At 51.3% G+C, this 24,802-nt stretch overlaps 1 protein-coding gene across 1 annotated transcript in view; it reads left to right on the top strand.

Annotated features, from left to right (window-relative positions):
* Nucleotides 1–209: 209 nt before the first annotated feature.
* Nucleotides 210–24,802, top strand: part of LOC149428586 (SCO-spondin-like) — a 161,706-nt gene continuing 137,113 nt past the window's right edge. Inside the window, 12 exon segments of the mRNA XM_089667228.1 lie at nucleotides 210–298; nucleotides 2,086–2,477; nucleotides 2,648–2,878; nucleotides 10,967–11,146; nucleotides 11,364–11,612; nucleotides 13,103–13,225; nucleotides 16,666–16,769; nucleotides 16,853–17,084; nucleotides 18,947–19,099; nucleotides 22,676–22,816; nucleotides 22,906–23,088; nucleotides 23,776–23,926. Of these exon segments, the coding sequence (XP_089523354.1) occupies nucleotides 216–298; nucleotides 2,086–2,477; nucleotides 2,648–2,878; nucleotides 10,967–11,146; nucleotides 11,364–11,612; nucleotides 13,103–13,225; nucleotides 16,666–16,769; nucleotides 16,853–17,084; nucleotides 18,947–19,099; nucleotides 22,676–22,816; nucleotides 22,906–23,088; nucleotides 23,776–23,926 (2,222 nt within the window). The 5' untranslated portion in view covers nucleotides 210–215.

Here is a 24,802-nt window from a genome sequence, read left to right as displayed (position 1 = left end):
CAGATGGTCCTCCTCGGTACAGCTGGTCCTCCTCGGTGCAGATGGTCCTCCTGGGTACAGATGGTGCTCCTGGGTGCAGATGGTGCTCCTGGGTGCAGGTAGTCCTCCTGGGTGCAGACGGTCCTCCTGGGTGGTCCTCCAGTGAATTTCATGGGTTGTATACCATAGAGACTGATCGATGTGTCTCCTCTCTCCATCACACAGAGGGAAGCTGTATGGAACCGTCGGAGTGTCCTTGTTATTGGGACAATCTTCCATTCCCGGCCGGCGCTGCCGTACAGCAAGGCTGCCGCAACTGGTAGGTCCCTGTGTGCCGTCCACCCTGTCCCGGGGTCACCACTCCTGCCAGCAGCCATTGATTCCAGGTCATAGCTACCGCCATAGCAGTCCTTGCAGCCACTGAGGGGTCCAGGGTCAGGAGGGGCCCCATCCCGGCATGTAAGAGACATACATGTCATCACTTCACTATGTTCACCTGACTGTAGAGGGCGGGCTCATTGACTGTAGAGGGCGGGCTCATTGACTGTAGAGGGCGGGCTCATTGACTGTAGAGGGCGGGCTCATTGACTGTAGAGGGCGGGCTCATTGACTGAAGAGGGCGGGCTCATTGACTGTAGAGGGCGGGCTCATTGACTGTAGAGGGCGGGCTCATTGACTGTAGAGGGCGGGCTCATTGACTGTAGAGGGCGGGCTCATTGACTGTAGAGGGCGGGCTCATTGACTGAAGAGGGCGGGCTCTTTTTCCAGGACCTCGACCAGCCCAGTTCAGGGGCTGCTCTTCATTAGTACAGAGCACATCATTGGCTCGTGGGAAGTCAGGCCCGCCCCCGAGGACTGCCATTGTGGCGGCCATTGGAATCCAGTAGGGGGTGTATTATCTGCTGCCCTCCTCCATCCACCAGTGTTCATGTTCTGACTGGAGGACGTCCAGCATCACCTGGCTCTTTCCTCCCCAGCCTGACTGTCCCTGGCCCCGCCCCTTTCATTCATTTGATTTCAGCTCTTCCAATCATGGAGACTTGGTATCACATGTGGGCGTTTCTTAGGGCGGTCTGAATGCAAATGCAGCCTGTCTAGGAACGCCCACTCCTCCAGACTGACACCCACCTATTTGAATAACTCCTCCCACTGCTTCAGGACTGAGGGCTCTGGAGAGGAGTACTGAGGCAGGGGGCTGGGATGTTTTCGGGAAGCTATGTACAGCCCCCTGCTGGCCCCTCCCACCAGCCATGATCTGCCTGCCTTGCATAGAGAAGTACAGAGACCCAGTGATGACATGGAGAAGTATTATATACTAATGTCATGTAGATGAGGGGGGAGGGGAGCCGGGGAAGGCGGAATATATACCTTCAGATTGAAAATAGTTCACCCTCCTCAGTGTCGTCTCCAACATTGTAATCATGGACTACAAACCACCTTCCCCCTATGGTATAGGAGGGGGAGGTGTTCTGTAGTTCTGGCTTAGGGTGACAGTGTTGTTCCATAGATACAGTGCATTCAGCAAATGTTGTCACCCTAGGAGGAGCTTTTTTAGTTGGAGGTGAGGAGAGGGGGAGGTGTTCCGTAGTTCTGACCTAGGGTGGCAACACTACTCTGTAGATATAGTGCAGTCAGTGAGCGTTGTCACCCTGGGAGGAACTTTCTTAGTTGGAGATGAGGAGAGAGGGAGATGTTCTGTAGTTCTTACTTAGGGTGACAACGCTACTTCTCCATAGATACATACAGTCAGTGAAGGTTGTCACCCTGGGACAGGAAGTTTGTTAGTGGGAGATGGGGAGGTGTCCTGTAGTCCTGTCCTAGGGTGACAACGCTCCTCTGTAGATGCGTACAGTCAGAGAGGGTTGTCACCCTGGGACAGGATGTTTGTTAGTGGCAGGATCAGGAGACGGGGAGGTGTCCTGTAGTCCTGTCCTAGGGTGACAACGCTCCTCTGTAGATATGTACAGTCAGTTAGGGTTGTCACTCTGGGTCAGGACGTTTGTTAGTGTCAGGATCAGGAGATGGGGAGGTGTTCTGTAGTCCTGTAGGATCAGGAGATGGACCCTCAGGACCGGTGATATCTCTGATTGGATCGTCTTCTTGCAGCTCCTGTGAGTCCGGCGCCTGGCGTTGTCCCGATGAGCCGTGCTCCGCCCCCCGCTGTGGATTGGACGAATTCTCCTGCCACCTGAGCGATCGCTGCGTGCCGAGCGCCTGGGTCTGCGACAACGAGGACGACTGCGGAGACGGCTCGGATGAGATCTGCTCCCTGACCTGCTCCCCGCGGGAGTTCCGCTGCGCCAACGGCCCGTGCGTCCCCCTGGAGCACCGCTGTGACGGCAGAGCCGACTGCGCCGACCACTCCGACGAATGGGGGTGCCCCGCGCCCGCCTGCAGCAACTCCGAGTTCCGCTGCGCCAACGGTCGCTGCATCCCGCTCTCCCACGTCTGCGACGGCGACCTGGACTGCGGCTTCGCCGACGACTCCGACGAATCAGGTGACACACACAGCGCCTCCTTTCTTTGTCGGTGTTTCTGATTGGCTGATGTGGATGAGTCCAGAAAGTTCCTATTTCATGGGGTGGAGCCCGGGGGTGTGACCAGAGAAGTGGAGCTCCGCCCATCACGATCAATCTTTGAAATGTATTGTCATCTCCTGTCTGTCCAGGCTGCTCCGCGGGCTGTAGCTCCGCCCACTTCCACTGCCCACGAGGAAAGTGCGTTCGCTACGTCCACCGCTGTGACGGCCACGACGACTGCGGGGACCTGAGCGATGAGAGGGGCTGCCTCTGCCACCCCACCCAGTTCCAGTGTCCGGACGGGCTGTGTGTGCCGAAGGAGAACGTCTGCGACGGACACAGCGACTGCGCCAACGGCACGGATGAGGCCATCTGCTCAGGTGAGGAGGCCGATCGATGAACAACCAATCACGTTCCAGGACAGGTGGGGGGTCGTCCATTGCTGGGATGGTTCATGGTGAGCTGGACATCCTCTTCTCATACAGTGCAGGAAATGCGTATTTGCCCCCCCTGATGGTGAATGTTCGCCCCTCACACAGAAATGATCGGTCTAACAATGGAATGTTCGCCCCTCACACAGAAATGATCGGTCTAACAATGGAATGTTCGCCCCTCACACAGAAACGATCGGTCTAACAATGGAATGTTCGCCCCTCACACAGAAACGATCGGTCTAACAATGGAATGTTCGCCCCTCACACAGAAATGATCGGTCTAACAATGGAATGTTCGCCCCTCACACAGAAATGATCGGTCTAACAATGGAATGTTGGCCCCTCACACAGAAACGATCGGTCTAACAATGGAATGTTGGCCCCTCACACAGAAATGATCGGTCTAACAATGGAATGTTGGCCCCTCACACAGAAATGATCGGTCTAACAATGGAATGTTGGCCCCTCACACAGAAACGATCGGTCTAACAATGGAATGTTCGCCCCTCACACAGAAATGATCGGTCTAACAATGGAATGTTCACCCCTCACACAGAAATGATCGGTCTAACAATGGAACGTTCGCCCCTCACACAGAAATGATCGGTCTAACAATGGAATGTTCGCCCCTCACACAGAAACGATCGGTCTAACAATGGAATGTTCACCCCTCACACAGAAACGATCGGTCTAACAATGGAATGTTGGCCCCTCACACAGAAATGATCGGTCTAACAATGGAATGTTCGGTGTAACACTGAGAGACAGAATACAACAACAAATTCAGCAGAAATGCGTCTAACAAATGATGACTGATCTGCATGTTCATGAGGGAAAGAAGGATTTGATCCCCTTCACAAAACATGACTTAGTACTTGGTGGCCAATCCCTTGTGGGCAATCACAGAGGTCAGACGTTTCCTGGAGTTGGCCCCCAGGTTCGCACACATCTCAGGAGGGATTTTGGCCCACTCCTCTTGGCAGATCCTCTCCAAGTCATGAAGGTTTGATGGCTGACGTTTGGCAACTTGAACTTTCAGCTCCTCCACAGATTTTCCATCGGATGAAGGTCTGGAGACTGGCTAGGCCACTCCAGGACCTTAATGTGCTTCTTCTTGAGCCGCTCCTTTGTTGCCTTGGCCGTGTGTTTTGGGTCATTGTCATGCTGGAACACCCATCCACCACCCATTTTCAATGCCCTGGCTGAGGGAAGAAGGTTCTCACCCAAGATTTGAGGGTACATTGCCCCGTCCATCGTCCCCTTGGTGCGGTGCAGTTGTCCTGTCCCCTTAGCAGAAAAACCCCCCCAAAGCAGAATGTTTCCCCCACCATGTTTCACAGTTGGGATGGTGTTCTTGGGGTCATAGGCAGCATTCCTCCTCCTCCAAACACGGCAAGTTGAGTTGATGCCAAAGAGCTGGATTTTGGTCTCCTCTGACCACAACACTTCCCACCAGTCCTCCTCGGCATCATTCAGATGTTCAGTGGCAGACTTCAGACGGGCTGGACATGGGCTTTCTTGAGCAGAGGGACCGTGCGGGGGCACTGCAGGATTTCAGTCCTTGTCGGCGTAGTGTGTTACCAATTGTTTTCTTGGTGACTGTGGTCCCAGCTGCCTGGAGATCATTGACAAGATCCTCACGTGTAGTTCTGGGATGATTCCTCACTGTTCTCATGATCATTGACACTCCACGAGGTGAGATCTTGCATGGTGCACCAGACCTAGGGAGACTGACACTTGTTTTGTGTTTCTTCCATTTGTGAATGATTGCACCAACTGTTGTCACCTTCTCACCAAGCTGCTTGGCCATAGTTTGGTAGCCCAGTCCAGCCTTGTGTAGGTCTACCATCTTGTCCCTGACATCCTTGGACAGCTCTTTGGTCTTTGCCATGGTGGAGAGTTTGGAATCTGATGGTTTGATGGCTCCTGTGGACAGGTGTCTTTTATACAGGTAACACAATGAGATTAGCAGCACTCCCTTTAAGAGACTGCTTCTAATCTCAGCTTGTTACCTGTATGAGAGACACCTGGGAGCCAGAAATCCTGCTGAATGATAGGGGATCAAATCCTTCTTTCCCTCATGAACATGCAGATCAGTCATCATTTGTTAGACGCATTTCTGCTGAATTTGTTGTTGTATTCTGTCTCTCAGTGTTACACCGAACATTCCATTGTTAGACCGATCGTTTCTGTGTGAGGGGCGAACATTCCATTGTTAGACCGATCGTTTCTGTGTGAGGGGCGAACATTCCATTGTTAGACCGATCGTTTCTGTGTGAGGGGCGAACATTCCATTGTTAGACCGATCATTTCTGTGTGAGGGGCGAACATTCCATTGTTAGACCGATCGTTTCTGTGTGAGGGGCGAACGTTCCATTGTTAGACCGATCGTTTCTGTGTGAGGGGCGAACGTTCCATTGTTAGACCGATCATTTCTGTGTGAGGGGCGAACATTCCATTGTTAGACCGATCGTTTCTGTGTGAGGGGCGAACATTCCATTGTTAGACCGATCGTTTCTGTGTGAGGGGCGAACGTTCCATTGTTAGACCGATCGTTTCTGTGTGAGGGGCGAACGTTCCATTGTTAGACCGATCATTTCTGTGTGAGGGGCGAACATTCCATTGTTAGACCGATCGTTTCTGTGTGAGGGGCGAACATTCCATTGTTGGACCGATCATTTCTGTGTGAGGGGCGAACATTCCATTGTTAGACCAATCATTTCTGTGTGAGGGGCGAACATTCCATTGTTAGACCGATCATTTCTGTGTGAGGGGCGAACATTCCATTGTTAGACCGATCGTTTCTGTGTGAGGGGCGAACATTCCATTGTTAGACCGATCATTTCTGTGTGAGGGGCGAACATTCCATTGTTAGACCGATCGTTTCTGTGTGAGGGGCGAACATTCCATTGTTAGACCGATCGTTTCTGTGTGAGGGGCGAACATTCCATTGTTAGACCGATCATTTCTGTGTGAGGGGCGAACATTCACCATCAGGGGGGCAAATACACATTTCCTTCACTGTATCTCTACCATTGCTGTGTAGGACATGTCCTCCTGGGTTCTGGACCTTGGTGGTAGTTAGTCCATGATTGTTGGTTGCTGTGTAGTTTCCATCTCTATAGGGATGTGTCATTCTGGACCTTGGTGGTAGTCATTCGATGATTGTTGGTTCCTGCGTAGTTTCTAGCTCCAACAACCACAGAGTGACCACCACTAAGACCCAGAACCCAGGAGGACACGTCCCCGACCCTGCAACAGTACAGAGATAGAAAGCACACAACAACCAACAATCATCGACTGACTACCACCAAGGTCTAGAATGACGCATCCCTATAGAGATGGAAACTACAGAACAACCAACAATCATGGACTGACTACATCAATCACATCCTTAGTGGACTGACTACCAGAAGACCCAGAGCCCAGGTGTGTGTGTGTGTGTGGGGGGGGGGGGTCTGCCTAGGTCTTGGGTCTTAGTGGTAGTCAGTCCACTAAGGATTTGATTGATGTAGTCAGTCCATGATTGTTGGTTGTTGAGTATTTTCCATTTCTATAGGGATGCGTCATTCTGGGTCTTGGTGGTAGTCACTCTGTGATTGTTGAGCTAGAAACAACACAGGAACCAACAATCATCGACTGACTACCACCCAGGTCCAGAATGACGCATCCCTATAAAGATGGAAACTACACATGACTACCAGAAGACCCAGAACCTAGGTGGGGGGGGGGGGGGTCTGTCTAGGTCTTGAGTCTTAGTGGTAGTCAGTCTATGGTTGCTGTGTAGGACATGTCCTCCTGGGTTCTGGGTCTTAGTGGTAGTCAGTCTATGGTTGCTGTGTAGGACATGTCCTCCTGGGTTCTGGATCTTAGTGGTAGTCAGTCTATGGTTGCTGTGTAGGACATGTCCTCCTGGGTTCTGGATCTTAGTGGTAGTCAGTCTATGGTTGCTGTGTAGGACATGTCCTCCTGGGTTCTGGGTCTTAGTGGTAGTCAGTCTATGGTTGCTGTGTAGGACATGTCCTCCTGGGTTCTGGATCTTAGTGGTAGTCAGTCTATGGTTGCTGTGTAGGACATGTCCTCCTGGGTTCTGGGTCTTAGTGGTAGTCAGTCTATGGTTGCTGTGTAGGACATGTCCTCCTGGGTTCTGGGTCTTAGTGGTAGTCAGTCTATGGTTGCTGTGTAGGACATGTCCTCCTGGGTTCTGGGTCTTAGTGGTAGTCAGTCTATGGTTGCTGTGTAGGACATGTCCTCCTGGGTTCTGGGTCTTAGTGGTAGTCAGTCTATGGTTGCTGTGTAGGACATGTCCTCCTGGGTTCTGGATCTTAGCGGTAGTCAGGCTGTTATAGTGTTGGAGACTCGTCCCCCTTGATTTTGGGTTGATGTTAGGGGTTTGATGGATGTAGTCAGTCTGTGGTTGTTGGTTTGCTTCCATCTCTGTACTGTTGCAGGGTCGGGGACATGTCCTCCTTAGTTCTGACTATTAGTGGTAGTCAGTCTATAATTATTTAGAATCTGTGTAGATTCAATCTGTAGGGTTGGTGATATGTCCTCCTTTCTCCTAGGTTGATGTTGAGGTTTTGATTTATGTATTCAGTCCATAATTGTTGGTTGTTGTGTAGTTTCCATCTCCATAGGGATGCGTCATTCTAGACCTTGGTGGTAGTCAGTCCATAATTGTTGGTTGCTGTGTAGTTTCCATCTCCATAGGGATGCGTCATTCTAGACCTTGGTGGTAGTCAGTCGATGATTGTTGGTTGCTGTCTGTTTTATATCACTGTACTGTTGCTTCGTCTGGAACATGTCCTCCTGGGTTCTGGGTCTTGGTGGTAGTCACTCTGTGGTTGTTGGAGCTAGAAACTACACAGGAACCAACAATCATCGACTGGCCGCCACCAAGGTCCAGAATGACGCATCCCTATAGAGATGGAAACTACACAACCAACAATCATGGACTGACTACATCAATCACATCCTTAGTGGACTAACTACCAGAAGACCCAGAACCCAGGTGGGGGGGCAGTCTGCCTAGGTCTTGGGTCTTTGTGGTAGTCAGTCTGTGATTGTTGGTTGCTGTGTAGGACATGTCCTCCTGGGTTCTGGGTCTTTGTGGTAGTCAGTCTATGGTTGCTGTGTAGGACATGTTCTCCTGGGTTCTGGATCTTAGAGGTAGTCAGGCTGTTTTAGGGTTGGTGACTCATCCTCCTTGATTTTGGGTTGATGTTAGGGGTTTGATGGATGTAGTCAGTCTGTGGTTGTTGGTTTCCTTCCATCTCTGTACTGTTGCAGGGTCGGGGACATGTCCTCCTTAGTTCTGAGTATTGGTGGTAGTCAGTCTATAATTATTGGAATCTGTGTGGATTCAGTCTGCAGGGTTGGTGATATGTCCCCCTTGCTACTAGGTTGATGTTGAGGTTTTGCTTGATGTGGTCAGTCTATGATTGTTGGCTCCTCTGTATCTTTTATCTCTTTAATATTGCCAGGTTGGGGTTGTGTGTCCTGGGTTCCAGGTCTTAAGGGTAGTCATTCTATCATTGTTGGCTGCTGTGTGGTTTCTATCTCTGTACAGTTGTAGGGTTGATGACATGTCCTCCTTGATTTTGGGTTGATGTTAGGGGTTTGATTGATGTAGTCAGTCTGTGGTTGTTGGGTAACTTCCGTCTCTGCACTGTTGCGGGATCAGGAATGAGTCCTCCTGGGTTCTGGGTCTTAGTACTAGTCAATCTATCATACTTGGTTGTTGTGTGGTTTATATATCAGCACTGTTGCAGCTTTGGGTATATGTCCTCCTGGGTTCTGGGTCTTGGTGGTAGTCAGTGTATCATTATTGGCTCTGGTGTCGTTTTTTATCTCTATATTATTGCAGGGTTGAGGACATGTCCTTCTGGGTCTCCTTGGTCTTGGTTGTAGTGTATCATTGTTGGTTGCTGTGTGGTTTTTGTTTCTGTACTCTTGCAGGGTCGGGGATGTGTCTTCTTGGGTTCTGATTCTTAGCAATAGTCAGTCTATTATTCTTGGTTGTTGTGTAGCTTCTATCTCTGTACTAATGTGGGGGTGGGGATGTGTCCTCCTGGGTTCTGGGTCTTAGTGGTGGTCAGTCTATCATTGTTGGTTGTTGTGTAGCTTCTATCTCTGTATTATTGCAGGGTCGGGAACATGTCCTCCTGGGTTCTGGGTCTTAGTGGTGGTCAGTCTATCATTGTTGGTTGCTGTGTAGCTTCTATCTCTGTATTATTGCAGGGTCGGGGACGTGTCCTCCTGGGTTCTGGGTCTTAGTGGTCGTCACTCTATCATTGCTGGTTGTTCTGTAGTTTCTATCTCTGTATTATTGCAGGGTCGGGGACGTGTCCTCCTGGGTTCTGGGTCTTTGTGGTAGTCACTGTATGATTGTTGGTTGTTGTGTAGCTTCTATCTCTGTAGTATTGCAGGGTCGGGAACGTGTCCTCCTGGGTTCTGGGTCTTAGTGGTGGTCAGTCTACCATTGTTGTTTTTTTGCGTAGCTTCTATGTCTTTGTTATTGCAGGGCCAGGAACGTGTCCTCCTGGGTTCTGGGTCTTAGTGGTGGTCAGTCTATCATTGTTGGTTGTTGTGTAGCTTCTATGTCTTTGTTATTGTAGGGCCAGGAACGTGTCCTCCTGGGTTCTGGGTCTTAGTGGTGGTCAGTCTATGATTGTTGGTTTTTTGCGTAGCTTCTATGTCTTTGTTATTGCAGGGCCAGGAACGTGTCCTCCTGGGTTCTGGGTCTTAGTGGTGGTCAGTCTATCATTGTTGGTTGTTGTGTAGCTTCTATCTCTGTATTATTGCAGGGTCGGGAACATGTCCTCCTGGGTTCTGGGTCTTAGTGGTGGTCAGTCTATCATTGTTGGTTGCTGTGTAGCTTCTATCTCTGTATTATTGCAGGGTCGGGGACGTGTCCTCCTGGGTTCTGGGTCTTAGTGGTGGTCAGTCTATCATTGTTGGTTTTTTGTGTAGCTTCTATCTCTTTGTTATTGCAGGGCCAGGAACGTGTCCTCCTGGGTTCTGGGTCTTAGTGGTGGTCAGTCTATCATTGTTGGTTTTTTGTGTAGCTTCTATCTCTTTGTTATTGCAGGGCCAGGAACGTGTCCTCCTGGGTTCTGGGTCTTAGTGGTCGTCACTCTATCATTGCTGGTTGTTCTGTAGTTTCTATCTCTGTATTATTGCAGGGTCGGGGACGTGTCCTCCTGGGTTCTGGGTCTTTGTGGTAGTCACTGTATGATTGTTGGTTGTTGTGTAGCTTCTATCTCTGTAGTATTGCAGGGTCGGGAACGTGTCCTCCTGGGTTCTGGGTCTTAGTGGTGGTCAGTCTACCATTGTTGTTTTTTTGCGTAGCTTCTATGTCTTTGTTATTGCAGGGCCAGGAACGTGTCCTCCTGGGTTCTGGGTCTTAGTGGTGGTCAGTCTATCATTGTTGGTTGTTGTGTAGCTTCTATCTCTTTGTTATTGCAGGGCCAGGAACGTGTCCTCCTGGGTTCTGGGTCTTAGTGGTGGTCAGTCTATCATTGTTGGTTTTTTGTGTAGCTTCTATCTCTTTGTTATTGCAGGGCCAGGAACGTGTCCTCCTGGGTTCTGGGTCTTAGTGGTGGTCAGTCTATCATTGTTGGTTGCTGTGTAGCTTCTATGTCTTTGTTATTGCAGGGCCAGGAACGTGTCCTCCTGGGTTCTGGGTCTTAGTGGTGGTCAGTCTATCATTGTTGGTTTTTTGCGTAGCTTCTATGTCTTTGTTATTGCAGGGCCAAGAACGTGTCCTCCTGGGTTCTGGGTCTTAGTGGTGGTCAGTCTATGATTGTTGGCTGCTGTGTAGCTTCTATGTCTTTGTTATTGCAGGGCCAGGAACGTGTCCTCCTGGGTTCTGGGTCTTAGTGGTGGTCAGTCTATCATTGTTGGTTTTTTGCGTAGCTTCTATGTCTTTGTTATTGCAGGGTCGGGAACATGTCCTCCTGGGTTCTGGGTGTTAGTGGTGGTCAGTCTATCATTGTTGGTTGTTGTGTAGCTTCTATGTCTTTGTTATTGCAGGGCCAGGAACGTGTCCTCCTGGGTTCTGGGTTTGCACAGATGGGTTGTGTATCAGAAGACAGAGGCGTTGTGACGGGACACCTGATTGCACGGATGGATCAGATGAGGAGGTGGAGCATTGTTCATCGCTGCGCCCGGAGAACGCAGAGCCGACGACACCCACACACAACAACACGCCAGGTGACCTTACTTATTGCATTCATTTGTTTTTTTTTACATTTCTATCAGACAATCCAAATTATTTTGACCCAAATCTCTCCATTGGTGCTCATGGTGTATATTGTAGGTTCATGTTTGGTTGTATTGGTTGTGTTATGATGTCTGAAGACCATAGAAGCCCCTTGGTATCTCTGACTGAGAAGAATATGTCCTAATGTGTCCCGTTTTCCTCCCGCAGGCGATGGATCCGTCTCCCGCTGTGGCCGCTATGAGTTCCGCTGTGGCAGTGGCGAGTGCAGACCCCGCGGCTGGCTCTGCGATAACGAGGTGGATTGTATGGACGGCAGCGATGAAGATGATTGTAACAGGAGCTGCGACCTGGACCAGTTCAAGTGCTCGCTGAGCGGGGAGTGTGTGGGGTACAGCCAACTGTGCGACGGGATCCCACAATGCCGCGACCAATCAGACGAGAGCATGGACAACTGCGGTAAGTCACATGACCATGAGAAAATCCTGAGAACTTTGTTTATTCTGGACCCTGAATGACAGAAGGCTCTGAGCTCATGTCCCAACGTGTGGTCATCAGTCATGGTGATCCTGGAGTGATGGATTGTAGGAGATTATTTCACTTACACTATATTGCCAAAAGTATTGGTTGGCCAGCCTTTCCACACACATGACCTTTAATGGCCTCCCAGTCTTAGTCCGTAGGGTTCAATATTCAGTTGGCCCCGCCCTTTCCACATACATGACCTTTAATAGCCCCCCAGTCTTAGTCTGTAGGGTTCAATATTGAGTTGGCCCCGCCCTTTCCACACATGACCTTTAATAGCCCCCCAGTCTTAGTCCGTAGGGTTCAATATTGGGCCTCCGGCCTTTCCACACAAATTACCTTTAATGGCCCACCAGTCTTAGTCCGTAGGGTTCAATACTGAGTTGGCCCCGCCCATTCTTTCACCAATGTTTGTAGAAGCAGTCTGCATGCCTAGGGGCTTGATTGTATACACCTGTGTCCATGGAGGGGATTGGAGCACCTGAATCACATGATATGGAGGGGATTGGAACACCTGAATCACGTGACATGGAGGGATTGGAACACCTGAATCACATGATATGGAGGGGATTGGAACACCTGAATCACGTGACATGGAGGGGATTGGAACACTTGAATCACATGATATGGAGGGGATTGGAACACCTGAATCACGTGACATGGAGGGGATTGGAACACCTGAATCACATGATATGGAGGGGATTGGAACACCTGAATCACGTGACATGGAGGGGATTGGAAAACCTGAATCACATGATATGGAGGGGATTGGAGCACCTGAATCACATGACATGGAGGGGATTGGAACACCTAAATCACATGATATGGGGGGATTGGAACGCCTGAATCACATGACATGGAGGGGATTGGAACACCTGAATCACGTGACATGGAGGGGATTGGAACGCCTGAATCACGTGATATGGAGGGGATTGGAACGCCTGAATCACGTGATATGGAGGGGATTGGAACACCTGAATCACGTGACATGGAGGGGATTGGAACACCTAAATCACGTGATATGGAGGAGATTGGAACACCTGAATCACGTGATATGGAGGGGATTGGAACACCTGAATCACATGATATGGAGGGGATTGGAGCACCTGAATCACATAATATGGAGGGGATTGGAACACCTGAATCACATGATATGGAGGGGATTGGAACACCTGAATCACATGATATGGAGGGGATTGGAACACCTGAATCACATGATATGGAGGGGATTGGAACACCTGAATCACATGATATGGAGGGGATTGGAACACCTGAATCACATGATTTGGAGGGGATTGGAACACCTGAATCACATGATATGGAGGGGATTGGAACACCTGAATCACATGATTTGGAGGGCGGGGACAATACTTGGGGCAGTATGGTGTATGTTTTAGTGACATTCTGTGACTTTCTATTGGCAGGTTCCACGCAGATCCCGCCGTGTCCCGGGCACTTCATCTGCACTAACAGGATGTGTGTGAACATCTCCGTGGTATGTGATGGCTCCCCGGACTGTCCACAGGGAGAGGATGAGAAGACATGCGGTGAGATGAGGGGGGTTCCCTAGGGGTAGTACAGTGGTGAGATGTGTGTTGGGGGGTTCCCTAGGGGTAGTACAGTGGTGAGATGAGGGGGGTTCCCTAGGGGTAGTACAGTGTGAGATGTAGGAGGTTCCCTAGAGGTAGTACAGTGGTGAGATGTAGGAGGTTCCCTAGGGGTAGTACAGTGGTGAGATGTGTGTTGAGGGGTTCCCTAGGGGTAGTACAGTGGTGAGATGTGTGTTGAGGGGTTCCCTAGGGGTAGTACAGTGGTGAGATGTGTGTTGGGGGGTTCCCTAGGGGTAGTACAGTGGTGAGATGAGGGGGGTTCCCTAGGGGTAGTACAGTGGTGAGATGAGGGGGGTTCCCTAGGGGTAGTACAGTGGTGAGATGTGTGTTGGGGGGTTCCCTAGGGGTAGTACAGTGGTGAGATGTGTGTTGGGGGGTTCCCTAGGGGTAGTACAGTGGTGAGATGAGGGGGGTTCCCTAGGGGTAGTACAGTGGTGAGATGAGGGGGGTTCCCTAGGGGTAGTACAGTGGTGAGATGTAGGAGGTTCCCTAGGGGTAGTACAGTGGTGAGATGTGTGTTGGGGGGTTCCCTAGGGGTAGTACAGTGGTGAGATGTGTGTTGGGGGGTTCCCTAGGGGTAGTACAGTGGTGAGATGAGGGGGGTTCCCTAGGGGTAGTACAGTGGTGAAATGTAGGAGGTTCCCTAGGGGTAGTACAGTGGTGAGATGTGTGGTGGGGGGGTTCCCTAGGGGTAGTACAGTGGTGAGATGTGTGTTGGGGGGTTCCCTAGGGGTAGTACAGTGGTGAGATGTGTGTTGGGGGGTTCCCTAGGGGTAGTACAGTGGTGAGATGTGTGTTGGGGGGTTCCCTAGGGGTAGTACAGTGGTGAGATGTGTGTTGGGGGGGTTACCTAGGGGTAGTACAGTGGTGAGATATAGGGGGGTTCCCTAGGGGTAGTACAGTGGTGAGATGTGTGTTGGGGGGTTCCCTAGGGGTAGTACAGTGGTGAGATATAGGGGGGTTCCCTAGGGGTATTACATTGGTGAGATGTGTGGTGGGGGGGTTCCCTAGGGGTAGTACAGTGGTGAGATGTGTGTTGGGGGGTTCCCTAGGGGTAGTACAGTGGTGAGATGTGTGTTGGGGGGTTCCCTAGGGGTAGTACAGTGGTGAGATGAGGGGGGTTCCCTAGGGGTAGTACAGTGGTGAGATATAGGGGGGTTCCCTAGGGGTAGTACAGTGGTGAGATGTGTGTTGGGGGGTTCCCTAGGGGTAGTACAGTGGTGAGATGGGTGTTGGGGGTTCCCTAGGGGTAGTACAGTGTGAGATATAGGGGGGTTCCCTAGGGGTAGTACAGTGGTGAGATGTGTGGTGGGGGGGTTCCCTAGGGGTAGAACAGTGGTGAGATGTGTGTTGGGGGGTTCCCTAGGGGTAGTACAGTGGTGAGATGTGTGTTGGGGGGTTCCCTAGGGGTAGTACAGTGGTGAGATGTGTGTTGGGGGGTTCCCTAGGGGTAGTACAGTGGTGAGATGTGTGTTGGGGGGTTCCCTAGGGGTAGTACAGTGGTGAGATATAGGGGGGTTCCCTAGAGGTAGTACAGTGGTGAGATATAGGGGGGTTCCCTAGAGGTAGTACAGTGGTGAGATATAGGGGGGTTCCCTAGGGGTAGTACAGTGGTGAGATATAGGGGGGTTCCCTAGAGGTAGTACAGTAGTGAGATATAGGGGGGTTCCCTAGAGGTAGTACAGTAGTGAGATATAGGGGGGTTCCCTAGGGGTAGTACAGTGGTGAGATATAGGGGGGTTCCCTAGGGGTAGTACAGTGGTGAGATATAGGGGGGTTCCCTAGAGGTAGTACAGTGGTGAGATATAGGGGGGTTCCCTAGGGGTAGTACAGTGGTGAGATATAGGGGGGTTCCCTAGGGGTAGTACAGTGGTGAGATATAGGGAGGGGGTTCCCTAGAGGTAGTACAGTGGTGAGATATAGGGGGGTTCCCTAGGGGTAGTACAGTGGTGAGATATAGGGGGGTTCCCTAGAGGTAGTACAGTGGTGAGATATAGGGGGGTTCCCTAGGGGTAGTACAGTGGTGAGATATAGGGGGGTTCCCTAGGGGTAGTACAGTGGTGAGATGTGTGTTGGGGGGTTCCCTAGAGGTAGTACAGTAGTAAGATATAGGGGGGTTCCCTAGAGGTAGTACAGTGGTGAAATATAGGGGGGTTCCCTAGAGGTAGTACAGTAGTGAGATATAGGGGGGTTCCCTAGAGGTAGTACAGTAGTGAGATATAGGGGGGTTCCCTAGGGGTAGTACAGTGGTGAGATATAGGGGGGTTCCCTAGGGGTAGTACAGTGGTGAGATATAGGGAGGGGGTTCCCTAGAGGTAGTACAGTGGTGAGATATAGGGGGGTTCCCTAGGGGTAGTACAGTGGTGAGATATAGGGGGGTTCCCTAGGGGTAGTACAGTGGTGAGATATAGGGGGGTTCCCTAGGGGTAGTACAGTGGTGAGATATAGGGAGGGGGTTCCCTAGAGGTAGTACAGTGGTGAGATATAGGGGGGTTCCCTAGGGGTAGTACAGTGGTGAGATATAGGGGGGTTCCCTAGGGGTAGTACAGTGGTGAGATATAGGGGGGTTCCCTAGGGGTAGTACAGTGGTGAGATATAGGGGGGTTCCCTAGAGGTAGTACAGTGGTGAGATATAGGGGGGTTCCCTAGGGGTAGTACAGTGGTGAGATATAGGGGGGTTCCCTAGTACAGTGGTGAGATATAGGGGGGTTCCCTAGAGGTAGTACAGTGGTGAGATATAGGGGGGTTCCCTAGAGGTAGTACAGTGGTGAGATATAGGGGGGTTCCCTAGGGGTAGTACAGTGGTGAGATATAGGGGGGTTCCCTAGAGGTAGTACAGTGGTGAGATATAGGGGGGTTCCCTAGGGGTAGTACAGTGGTGAGATGGGTGTTGGGGGTTCCCTAGGGGTAGTACAGTGGTGAGATATAGGGGGGTTCCCTAGGGGTAGTACAGTGTGAGATATAGGGGGGTTCCCTAGTACAGTGGTGAGATGTAGGGGGGTTCCCTAGGGGTAGTACAGTGGTGAGATATAGGGGGGTTCCCTAGGGGTAGTACAGTGGTGAGATATAGGGGGGTTCCCTAGGGGTAGTACAGTGGTGAGATATAGGGGGGTTCCCTAGTACAGTGGTGAGATGGGTGGGGGACTGTTGTGATTTTCGGTCCTGGCCCCCGAGAACCAACTCGGGTCATGTGTCATGAGACCATCATGTGACCATCATGAGACCATCATCATGTGACCATCATGAGACCATCATGTGACCATCATGTGACCTTCATGTGACGTGTTCTATCTCTCATATCTGGGCCGTATTACTGACCTATTCTGCATTCATGGTCTTTGAGGTGCTCCACCCTAAACTGATGTCTCCTTCTATAGAGAGAAGCTCGGTGACCCCCTCCCCCTCCATCCAGGACAAGCCGAGCTCCACCTCCTGCCCCGAGTACTCCTGTCCAGATGGACGATGTCTGATGTTCAAGCAGGTAGAGGGCAGCCGGGGGATTCCATGGAAGGTCCTCTGAATCTCCTCCACCTGCCCTCCATCCTCTGTCTTCTCCATCCTCAGGTGTGTAATGGAATCTCGGATTGTGGCGAGGACTCTTCTGGTTGGGTGGCAGCGGACGAGTGGGAGTGCAGCTTCTGGAGCCCATGGGGTGGATGGAGTGAATGCAGCCAATCATGTGGTCCCGGCATGCAGACCAGAAGGCGAGTGTGCACCAATCCGACTGGAGATATCCTGAGGCAGTGCCGAGGAGAGCTGAGTGAGGACCAGCAGTGCTTCTCCGTGTCCTGTCCAGGTGAGGGGTGTGTCCCCCAATCATTGGTGGGGTTCCCCATGGGCGTATTCAGGCTCTCCCCATCTCATTATTATCACATCATACCAAAGAATAAGAGGAGGGGGGGGCACAGCCTTGGGTGTGACACCATCAGTCATGTCATGTCTGGGAGGGCAGGTGGGGTACAGCCTTGGGTCTGACATCATCAGTCACGTTATGTCCGGGAGGGCAGGGGGGGTACAGCCTTGGGTCTGACACCATCAGTCATGTCATGTCTGGGAGGGCAGGGGGGGTACTGCCTTGGGTGTGACACCATCAGTCATGTCATGTCTGGGAGGGCAGGTGGGGTACAGCCTTGGGTGTGACACCATCAGTCATGTCATGTCTGGGAGGGCAGGGGGGGTGCAGCCTTGGGTGTGACACAGTCAGTCATGTCATGTCTGGGAGGGCAGGGGGGGTACAGCCTTGGGTCTGACACCGTCAGTCATGTCATGTCTGGGAGGGCAGGGGGGGTACAGCCTTGGGTCTGACACCGTCAGTCATGTCATGTCTGGGAGGGCAGGGGGGGTGCAGCCTTGGGTCTGACATCGTCAGTCATGTCATGTCTGGGAGGGCAGGGGGGGTACAGCCTTGGGTGTGACACCATCAGTCATGTCATGTCTGGGAGGGCAGGTGGGGTACAGCCTTGGGTGTGACACCGTCAGTCATGTCATGTCTGGGAGGGCAGGTGGGGTACAGCCTTGGGTGTGACACCATCAGTCATGTTATGTCCGGGAGGGCAGGTGGGGTACAGCCTTGGGTGTGACACCATCAGTCATTTTATGTCTGGGAGGGCAGGTGGGGTACAGCCTTGGGTGTGACACCATCAGTCATGTTATGTCCGGGAGGGCAGGTGGGGTACAGCCTTGGGTCTGACACCATCAGTCATGTTATGTCCGGGAGGGCAGGTGGGGTACAGCCTTGGGTGTGACACCGTCAGTCATTTTATGTCTGGGAGGGCAGGTGGGATACAGCCTTGGGTGTGACACCATCAGTCATTTTATGTCAGGGAGGGCAGGTGGGGTACAGCCTTGGGTCTGACACCGTCAGTCATTTTATGTCTGGGAGGGCAGGTGGGGTACAGCCTTGGGTGTGACACCATCAGTCATTTTATGTCTGGGAGGGCAGGTGGGGTACAGCCTTGGGTGTGACACCATCAGTCATTTTATGTCAGGGAGGGCAGGGGGGGTACAGCCTTGGGTCTGACACCATCAGTCATTTTATGTCAGGGAGGGCAGGTGGGGTACAGCCTTGGGTGTGACACCATCAGTCATTTTATGTCTGGGAGGGCAGGTGGGGTACAGCCTTGGGTCTGACACCGTCAGTCATTTTATGTCTGGGAGGGCAGGTGGGGTACAGCCTTGGGTCTGACACCATCAGTCATGTTATGTCTGGGAGGGCAGGTGGGGTACAGCCTTGGGTCTGACACCATCAGTCATTTTATGTCAGGGAGGGCAGGTGGGGTACAGCCTTGGGTCTGACACCATCAGTCATTTTATGTCAGGGAGGGCAGGTGGGGTACAGCCTTGGGTCTGACACCATCAGTCATTTTATGTCTGGGAGGGCAGGTGGGGTACAGCCCAGGGTCTGACACCATCAGGCATTTTGTGTCCTTGCTCATCATCTCCACTACATGCTGGAACTGCTCTTCAGTGGGTCAGTTAATATGGTGGTCTTCTCAATCTCATTGTGGAAGGGCTCTGCTGTCCACCTCAGCACACCGACTGCCGGATCCCCCGACCACACACTGTGAATGTTCAGATCTCGATAAGATCAGATCATTGTTTCTTCTACATGACGTCTTCCACTATTTGACTCTTCTTGTCCTCGTTGTCTCTCCTCAGTGGACGGTTCCTGGACTGAATGGACAACATGGTCAAACTGTACCCAAGACTGCAATGGGGTGGTGATCCGCCGGAGGGAGTGCTCCCCACCACAGAATGGAGGGCGCCACTGCTCTGAGCTCCCACATTCCTCAGCTGTATCTCTGGAGATTGGTAAGATGGGTTGAGGCGGTGGTGAGGAGGATTCTGGGAATAATCCATAGACACTTTCTTATTGAGCTCAATCTGAAACCCGCAAATGATCCAGAAGAGGCAGTAAGCCCTTAAAAACATGGCCCAATTTGCAACAGTGGGGGAAAAATTCCTTCCTGACCCCCATGGGCTACGGGACCTTCCTTAGAGTTGAGTCTACGTTGTCACAGATCTGACTCTTTACATCATTTCCAGATGCGGAGGATTTCATCTCTCTTCCTCCAAGCAAAGAATTCCCCTTGTCAACTGTAATGACTTGAAAGTGAATAAAGTTGCATCAAGCTCACTCTCTGGACCACCTCATCGTCATCCTCATCCATGGTGATCATATCCCTCCATTATCATCATTCATGGTGATCATATCCCTCATCATCGTCATCATCCATGGTGATCATATCCCTCATCATCATTCATGGTGATCATATCCCTCATCATCATCATCCATGGTGATCATATCCCTCCATCATCATCATTCATGGTGATCATATCCCTCATCATCATCATCATCATCCATGGTGATCATATCCCTCCATCATCATCATCCATGGTGATCATATCCCTCCATCATCAGTATTCTTGGTGATCAAATACCTCATCATCATCATAACCATCCATTGTAATCATATCCCTCCATCATCATCATCATTCATGGTGATCAAATACCTCATCATCATCATCACCATCCTCATCCATGGTGATCCTATCCCTCATTAATATCATCCATGGTGATCATATCCCTCATCATCTATGGTGATCCTATCCCTCATTAATATCATCCATGGTGATCATATCCCTCCTCCTCCTCATCATCATCATCCATGGTGATCATATCCCTCATCATCTATGGTGATCATATCCCTCATCATCATCCATGGTGATCATATCCCTCATCATCTATGGTGATCCCCTTAATCGTCTCTTCTTCATGGAGAATGGACTCGGCTCCTTGTGTTCCTCGGTCATGTAGTCCTGGTGGACCGTTTCCTCCACCACGTCGCCTGGACCCCGAGTGACGGCCACTCCTTCCCTTTCTATAGATTGGAGCTTTATTTCTCACATTGATCTGGAATGTTCCATGTAACAGTCGGGGGAAGGATGATTATGTGTGATTTCCCTGACGATGTGTGATTTCCCTGACGATGTGTGATTTCCCTGACCCTGACGATGTGTGATTTCCCTGACGATGCGTGATTTCCATGACCCTGATGATGCGTGATTTCCCTGACGATGCGTGATTTCCCTGACGATGCGTGATTTCCCTGATGTGTGATTTCCCTGACGATGCGTGATTTCCATGACCCTGATGATGCATGATTTCCCTGACGATGTGTGATTTCCCTGACGATGTGTGATTTCCCTGACGATGTGTGATCTCCCTGACGATGCGTGATCTCCATGACGATGCGTGATCTCCATGACGATGCGTGATCTCCATGACGATGCGTGGTCTCCATGATGATGTGTGATCTCCATGATGATGTGTGATCTCTCTGACGATGCGTGATTTCCCTGACGATGTGTGATTTCCCTGACGATGTGTGATTTCCCTGACGATGTGTGATTTCCCTGACCCTGACGATGTGTGATTTCCCTGACGATGCGTGATTTCCATGACCCTGATGATGCGTGATTTCCCTGACGATGCGTGATTTCCCTGACGATGCGTGATTTCCCTGACGATGCGTGATTTCCCTGATGTGTGATTTCCCTGACGATGCGTGATTTCCCTGACGATGCGTGATTTCCATGACCCTGACGATGTGTGATTTCCCTGACGATGCGTGATTTCCATGACCCTGATGATGCATGATTTCCCTGACGATGTGTGATTTCCCTGACGATGTGTGATTTCCCTGACGATGCGTGATCTCCATGACGATGCGTGATCTCCATGATGATGCGTGATCTCCATGACGATGCGTGGTCTCCATGACGATGTGTGATTTCCCTGATGATGTGTGATTTCCCTGACGATGTGTGATTTTCATGACCCTGACAATGTGTGATTTCCCTGATGATGTGTGATTTCCATGACCCTGACGATGTGTGATTTCCCTGACGATGTGTGATTTCCCTGATGATGCGTGATTTCCCTGACGATGCGTGATTTCCCTGACGATGCGTGATTTCCCTGACGATGCGTGATTTCCCTGACGATGTGTGATTTCCCTGCAGATGTGTGATTTCCCTGACGATGTGTGATTTCCCTGACGATGTGTGATTTCCCTGACCCTGACGATGTGTGATTTCCCTGACGATGTGTGATTTCCCTGACGATGCGTGATTTCCCTGACGATGCGTGATTTCCCTGCAGATGTGTGATTTCCCTGACGATGCGTGATTTCCCTGCAGATGTGTGATTTCCCTGACGATGTGTGATTTCCCTGACCCTGACGATGTGTGATTTCCCTGATGATGTGTGATTTCCCTGACGATGTGTGATTTTCATGACCCTGACAATGTGTGATTTCCCTGATGATGTGTGATTTCCATGACCCTGACGATGTGTGATTTCCCTGATGATGCGTGATTTCCCTGATGATGCGTGATTTCCCTGACGATGCGTGATTTCCCTGACGATGCGTGATTTCCCTGACGATGTGTGATTTCCCTGCAGATGTGTGATTTCCCTGCAGATGTGTGATTTCCCTGACGATGTGTGATTTCCCTGACCCTGACGATGTGTGATTTCCCTGACGATGCGTGATTTCCCTGACGATGTGTGATTTCCCTGACCCTGACGATGTGTGATTTCCCTGACGAAGTGTGATTTTCATGACCCTGACGATGCGTGATTTCCCTGACGATGTGTGATTTCCCTGATGATGTGTGATTTCCATGACCCTGACGATGTGTGATTTCCCTGCAGATGTGTGATTTCCCTGATGTGTGATTTCCCTGAAGATGTGTGATTTCCATGACCCTGACTATGTGTGATTTCCCTGCAGATGTGTGATTTCCCTGCAGATTTTTGATTTCCCTGCAGATTTTTGATTTCCCTGACGATGTGTGATTTCCCTGACGATGTGTGATTTCCCTGACGATGTGTGATTTCCCTGACGATGCGTGATTTCCCTGACGATGCGTGATTTCCCTGACGATGCGTGATTTCCCTGACCCTGACAATGTGTGATTTCCCTGACAATGTGTGATTTCCCTGGCGATGTGTGATTTCCCTGGCGATGCGTGATTTCCCTGATGTGTGATTTCCCTGATGTGTGATTTCCCTGATGATGTGTGATTTCCCTGACGATGCGTGATTTCCCTGACGATGTGTGATCTCCCTGACGATGCGTGATTTCCCTGGCGATGCGTGATTTCCCTGACGATGTGTGATCTCCCTGACGATGCGTGATTTCCCTGGCGATGCGTGATTTCCCTGGCGATGCGTGATTTCCCTGATGTGTGATTACCCTGACGATGCGTGATTTACCTGATGTGTGATTTTCCTGTTGATGTGTGATTTCCATGACCCTGACGATGCGTGATTTCCCTGACGATGCGTGATTTCCCTGACGATGCGTGATTTCCCTGCAGATGTGTGTCGACAAGATGGCTGTCCAGAGTCTCGGTCTTGTCCTGCTGATCTCCAGTATAAGTCGTGTGCCCCGTGTCCCCAGACCTGCTCGGATCTGACCAATAAGAGGAGCTGCCATGGCGATGAGCACTGCGTGCCGGGTAAGAAGATGAAGGAACCCCGTGTGATCTCTGTGTGTGTGGTGTCACCTCCATGCCTCCCTCACCCCTCTCCTCATCTCTCCTTCCAGGATGCTGGTGTCCCGATGGGCTTCTGATGGACAATATGAACCACTGTGTGCGCCCAGAGGAGTGCCCCTGTGACGTGGAGGGCGCCACCTACTGGCCCGGCCAACTGGTCAAAGCCAACTGTCAGATCTGCACGTGTCAGGAGGGTCAGATGAAACAGTGCCGGCCCAACCCGGAGTGTACCGGTCAGTGCCCAGCAGAGGGCAATGTACACCCAGGAGCTGATCTAACAGGCTCTCATAACAGGGCTCCAGTCTCTTGTTACACGGTGCCAAGCTCTTATAACAGGGCTCCAGTCTCTTGTTACACGGTGCCAGGCTCTTATAACAGGGCTCCAGTCTCTTGGTACACGGTGCCAAGCTCTTATAACAGGGCTCCAGTCTCTTGGTACATGGTGCCAGGCACTTATACCAGGGCTCCAGTCTCTTGTTACATGGTGCCAGGCTCTTATAACAGGGCTCCAGTCTCTTGTTACATGGTGCCAGGCTCTTATACCAGGGCTCCAGTCTCTGGTTCCATGGTCCCAGTCTGTAATGTTGCTCCAGTCTCTGGTTCCATGGCCCCAGTCTGTAATGTTGCTCCAGTCTTTGGTTCCATGACCCCAGTCTGTAATGTTGCTCCAGTCTCTGGTTCCATGACCCCAGTCTGTAATGTTGCTCCAGTCTCTGGTTCCATGACCCCAGTCTGTAATGTTGCTCCAGTCTCTGGTTCCATGGTCCCAGTCTCTGGTTTCCAGCACTCTGTAGACGTTTCTGGTGGACATCTCTGGTAATCTGCATTGTGTGTTGGGGGTGTACAGAGACCAGCCTGAGATGTACCATACCCCATACATTGTATATGATGATTGGGTGTCTGCCATTTTGTATTTCTAGTGAACTGCGGCTGGTCAGCCTGGTCCCCCTGGGGAGAGTGTCTGGGTCCATGTGGAGTGCAGAGCATCCAGTGGTCCTTCCGTAGCCCCAACAATCCCAGCAAACATGGCAATGGGAAGCAATGCCGCGGAATCTACCGGAAGGCCCGCAGGTGAGGAGAGGTGTCCGTGTGAGGAGAGGTGTCGTACATGGCGAGGTGTTGGTGTGAGGAGAGGAGATGTCCATGGTGAGGTGTCGGTGTGAGGAGAGGAGTTGTCCATGGTGAGGTGTCGGTGTGAGGAGAGGTGTCACACATGGTGAGGTGTCAGTGTGAGGAGAGGTGTCACACATGGTGAGGTGTCGGTGTGAGGAGAGGAGTTGTCCATGGTGAGGTATCGGTGTGAGGAGAGGAGTTGTCCATGGTGAGGTATCGGTGTGAGGAGAGGAGTTGTCCATGGTGAGGTATCGGTGTGAGGAGAGGAGTTGTCCATGTGGAGGTGTCGGTGTGAGGAGAGGAGTTGTCAATGGTGAGGTGTAGGTGTGAGGAGAGGTGTCGTACACGGTGAGGTGTCGGTGTGAGGAGAGGAGTTGTCCATGGTGAGGTGTTGGTGTGAGGAGAGGAGTTGTCCATGGTGAGGTGTCGGTGTGAGGAGAGGAGTTGTCCATGTTGAGGTGTCGGTGTGAGGAGAGGAGTTGTCCATGGTGAGGTGTCGGTGTGAGGAGAGGAGTTGTCAATGGTGAGGTGTAGGTGTGAGGAGAGGAGTTGTCAATGGTGAGGTGTCGGTGTGAGGAGAGGAGTTGTCCATGTTGAGGTGTCGGTGTGAGGAGAGGTGTTGTACATGGTGAGGTGTCGGTGTGAGGAGAGGAGTTGTACATGGTGAGGTGTCAGTGTGAGGAGAGGAGTTGTCCATGGTGAGGTGTCGGTGTGAGGAGAGGAGTTGTCCATGGTGAGGTGTCGGTGTGAGGAGAGGAGTTGTCCATGTTGAGGTGTCGGTGTGAGGAGAGGAGTTGTCCATGTTGAGGTGTCGGTGTGAGGAGAGGAGTTGTC

Source organism: Staurois parvus, unplaced genomic scaffold, assembly GCF_062004578.1.
Source record: "Staurois parvus isolate SC_StPar_1 unplaced genomic scaffold, SC_StPar_1.0 ptg003112l, whole genome shotgun sequence".
Classification (NCBI taxonomy): domain Eukaryota; kingdom Metazoa; phylum Chordata; class Amphibia; order Anura; family Ranidae; genus Staurois; species Staurois parvus.
Note: the sequence above shows the minus strand (reverse complement) of the source record. Positions and strands in the feature narration are given on the sequence as shown.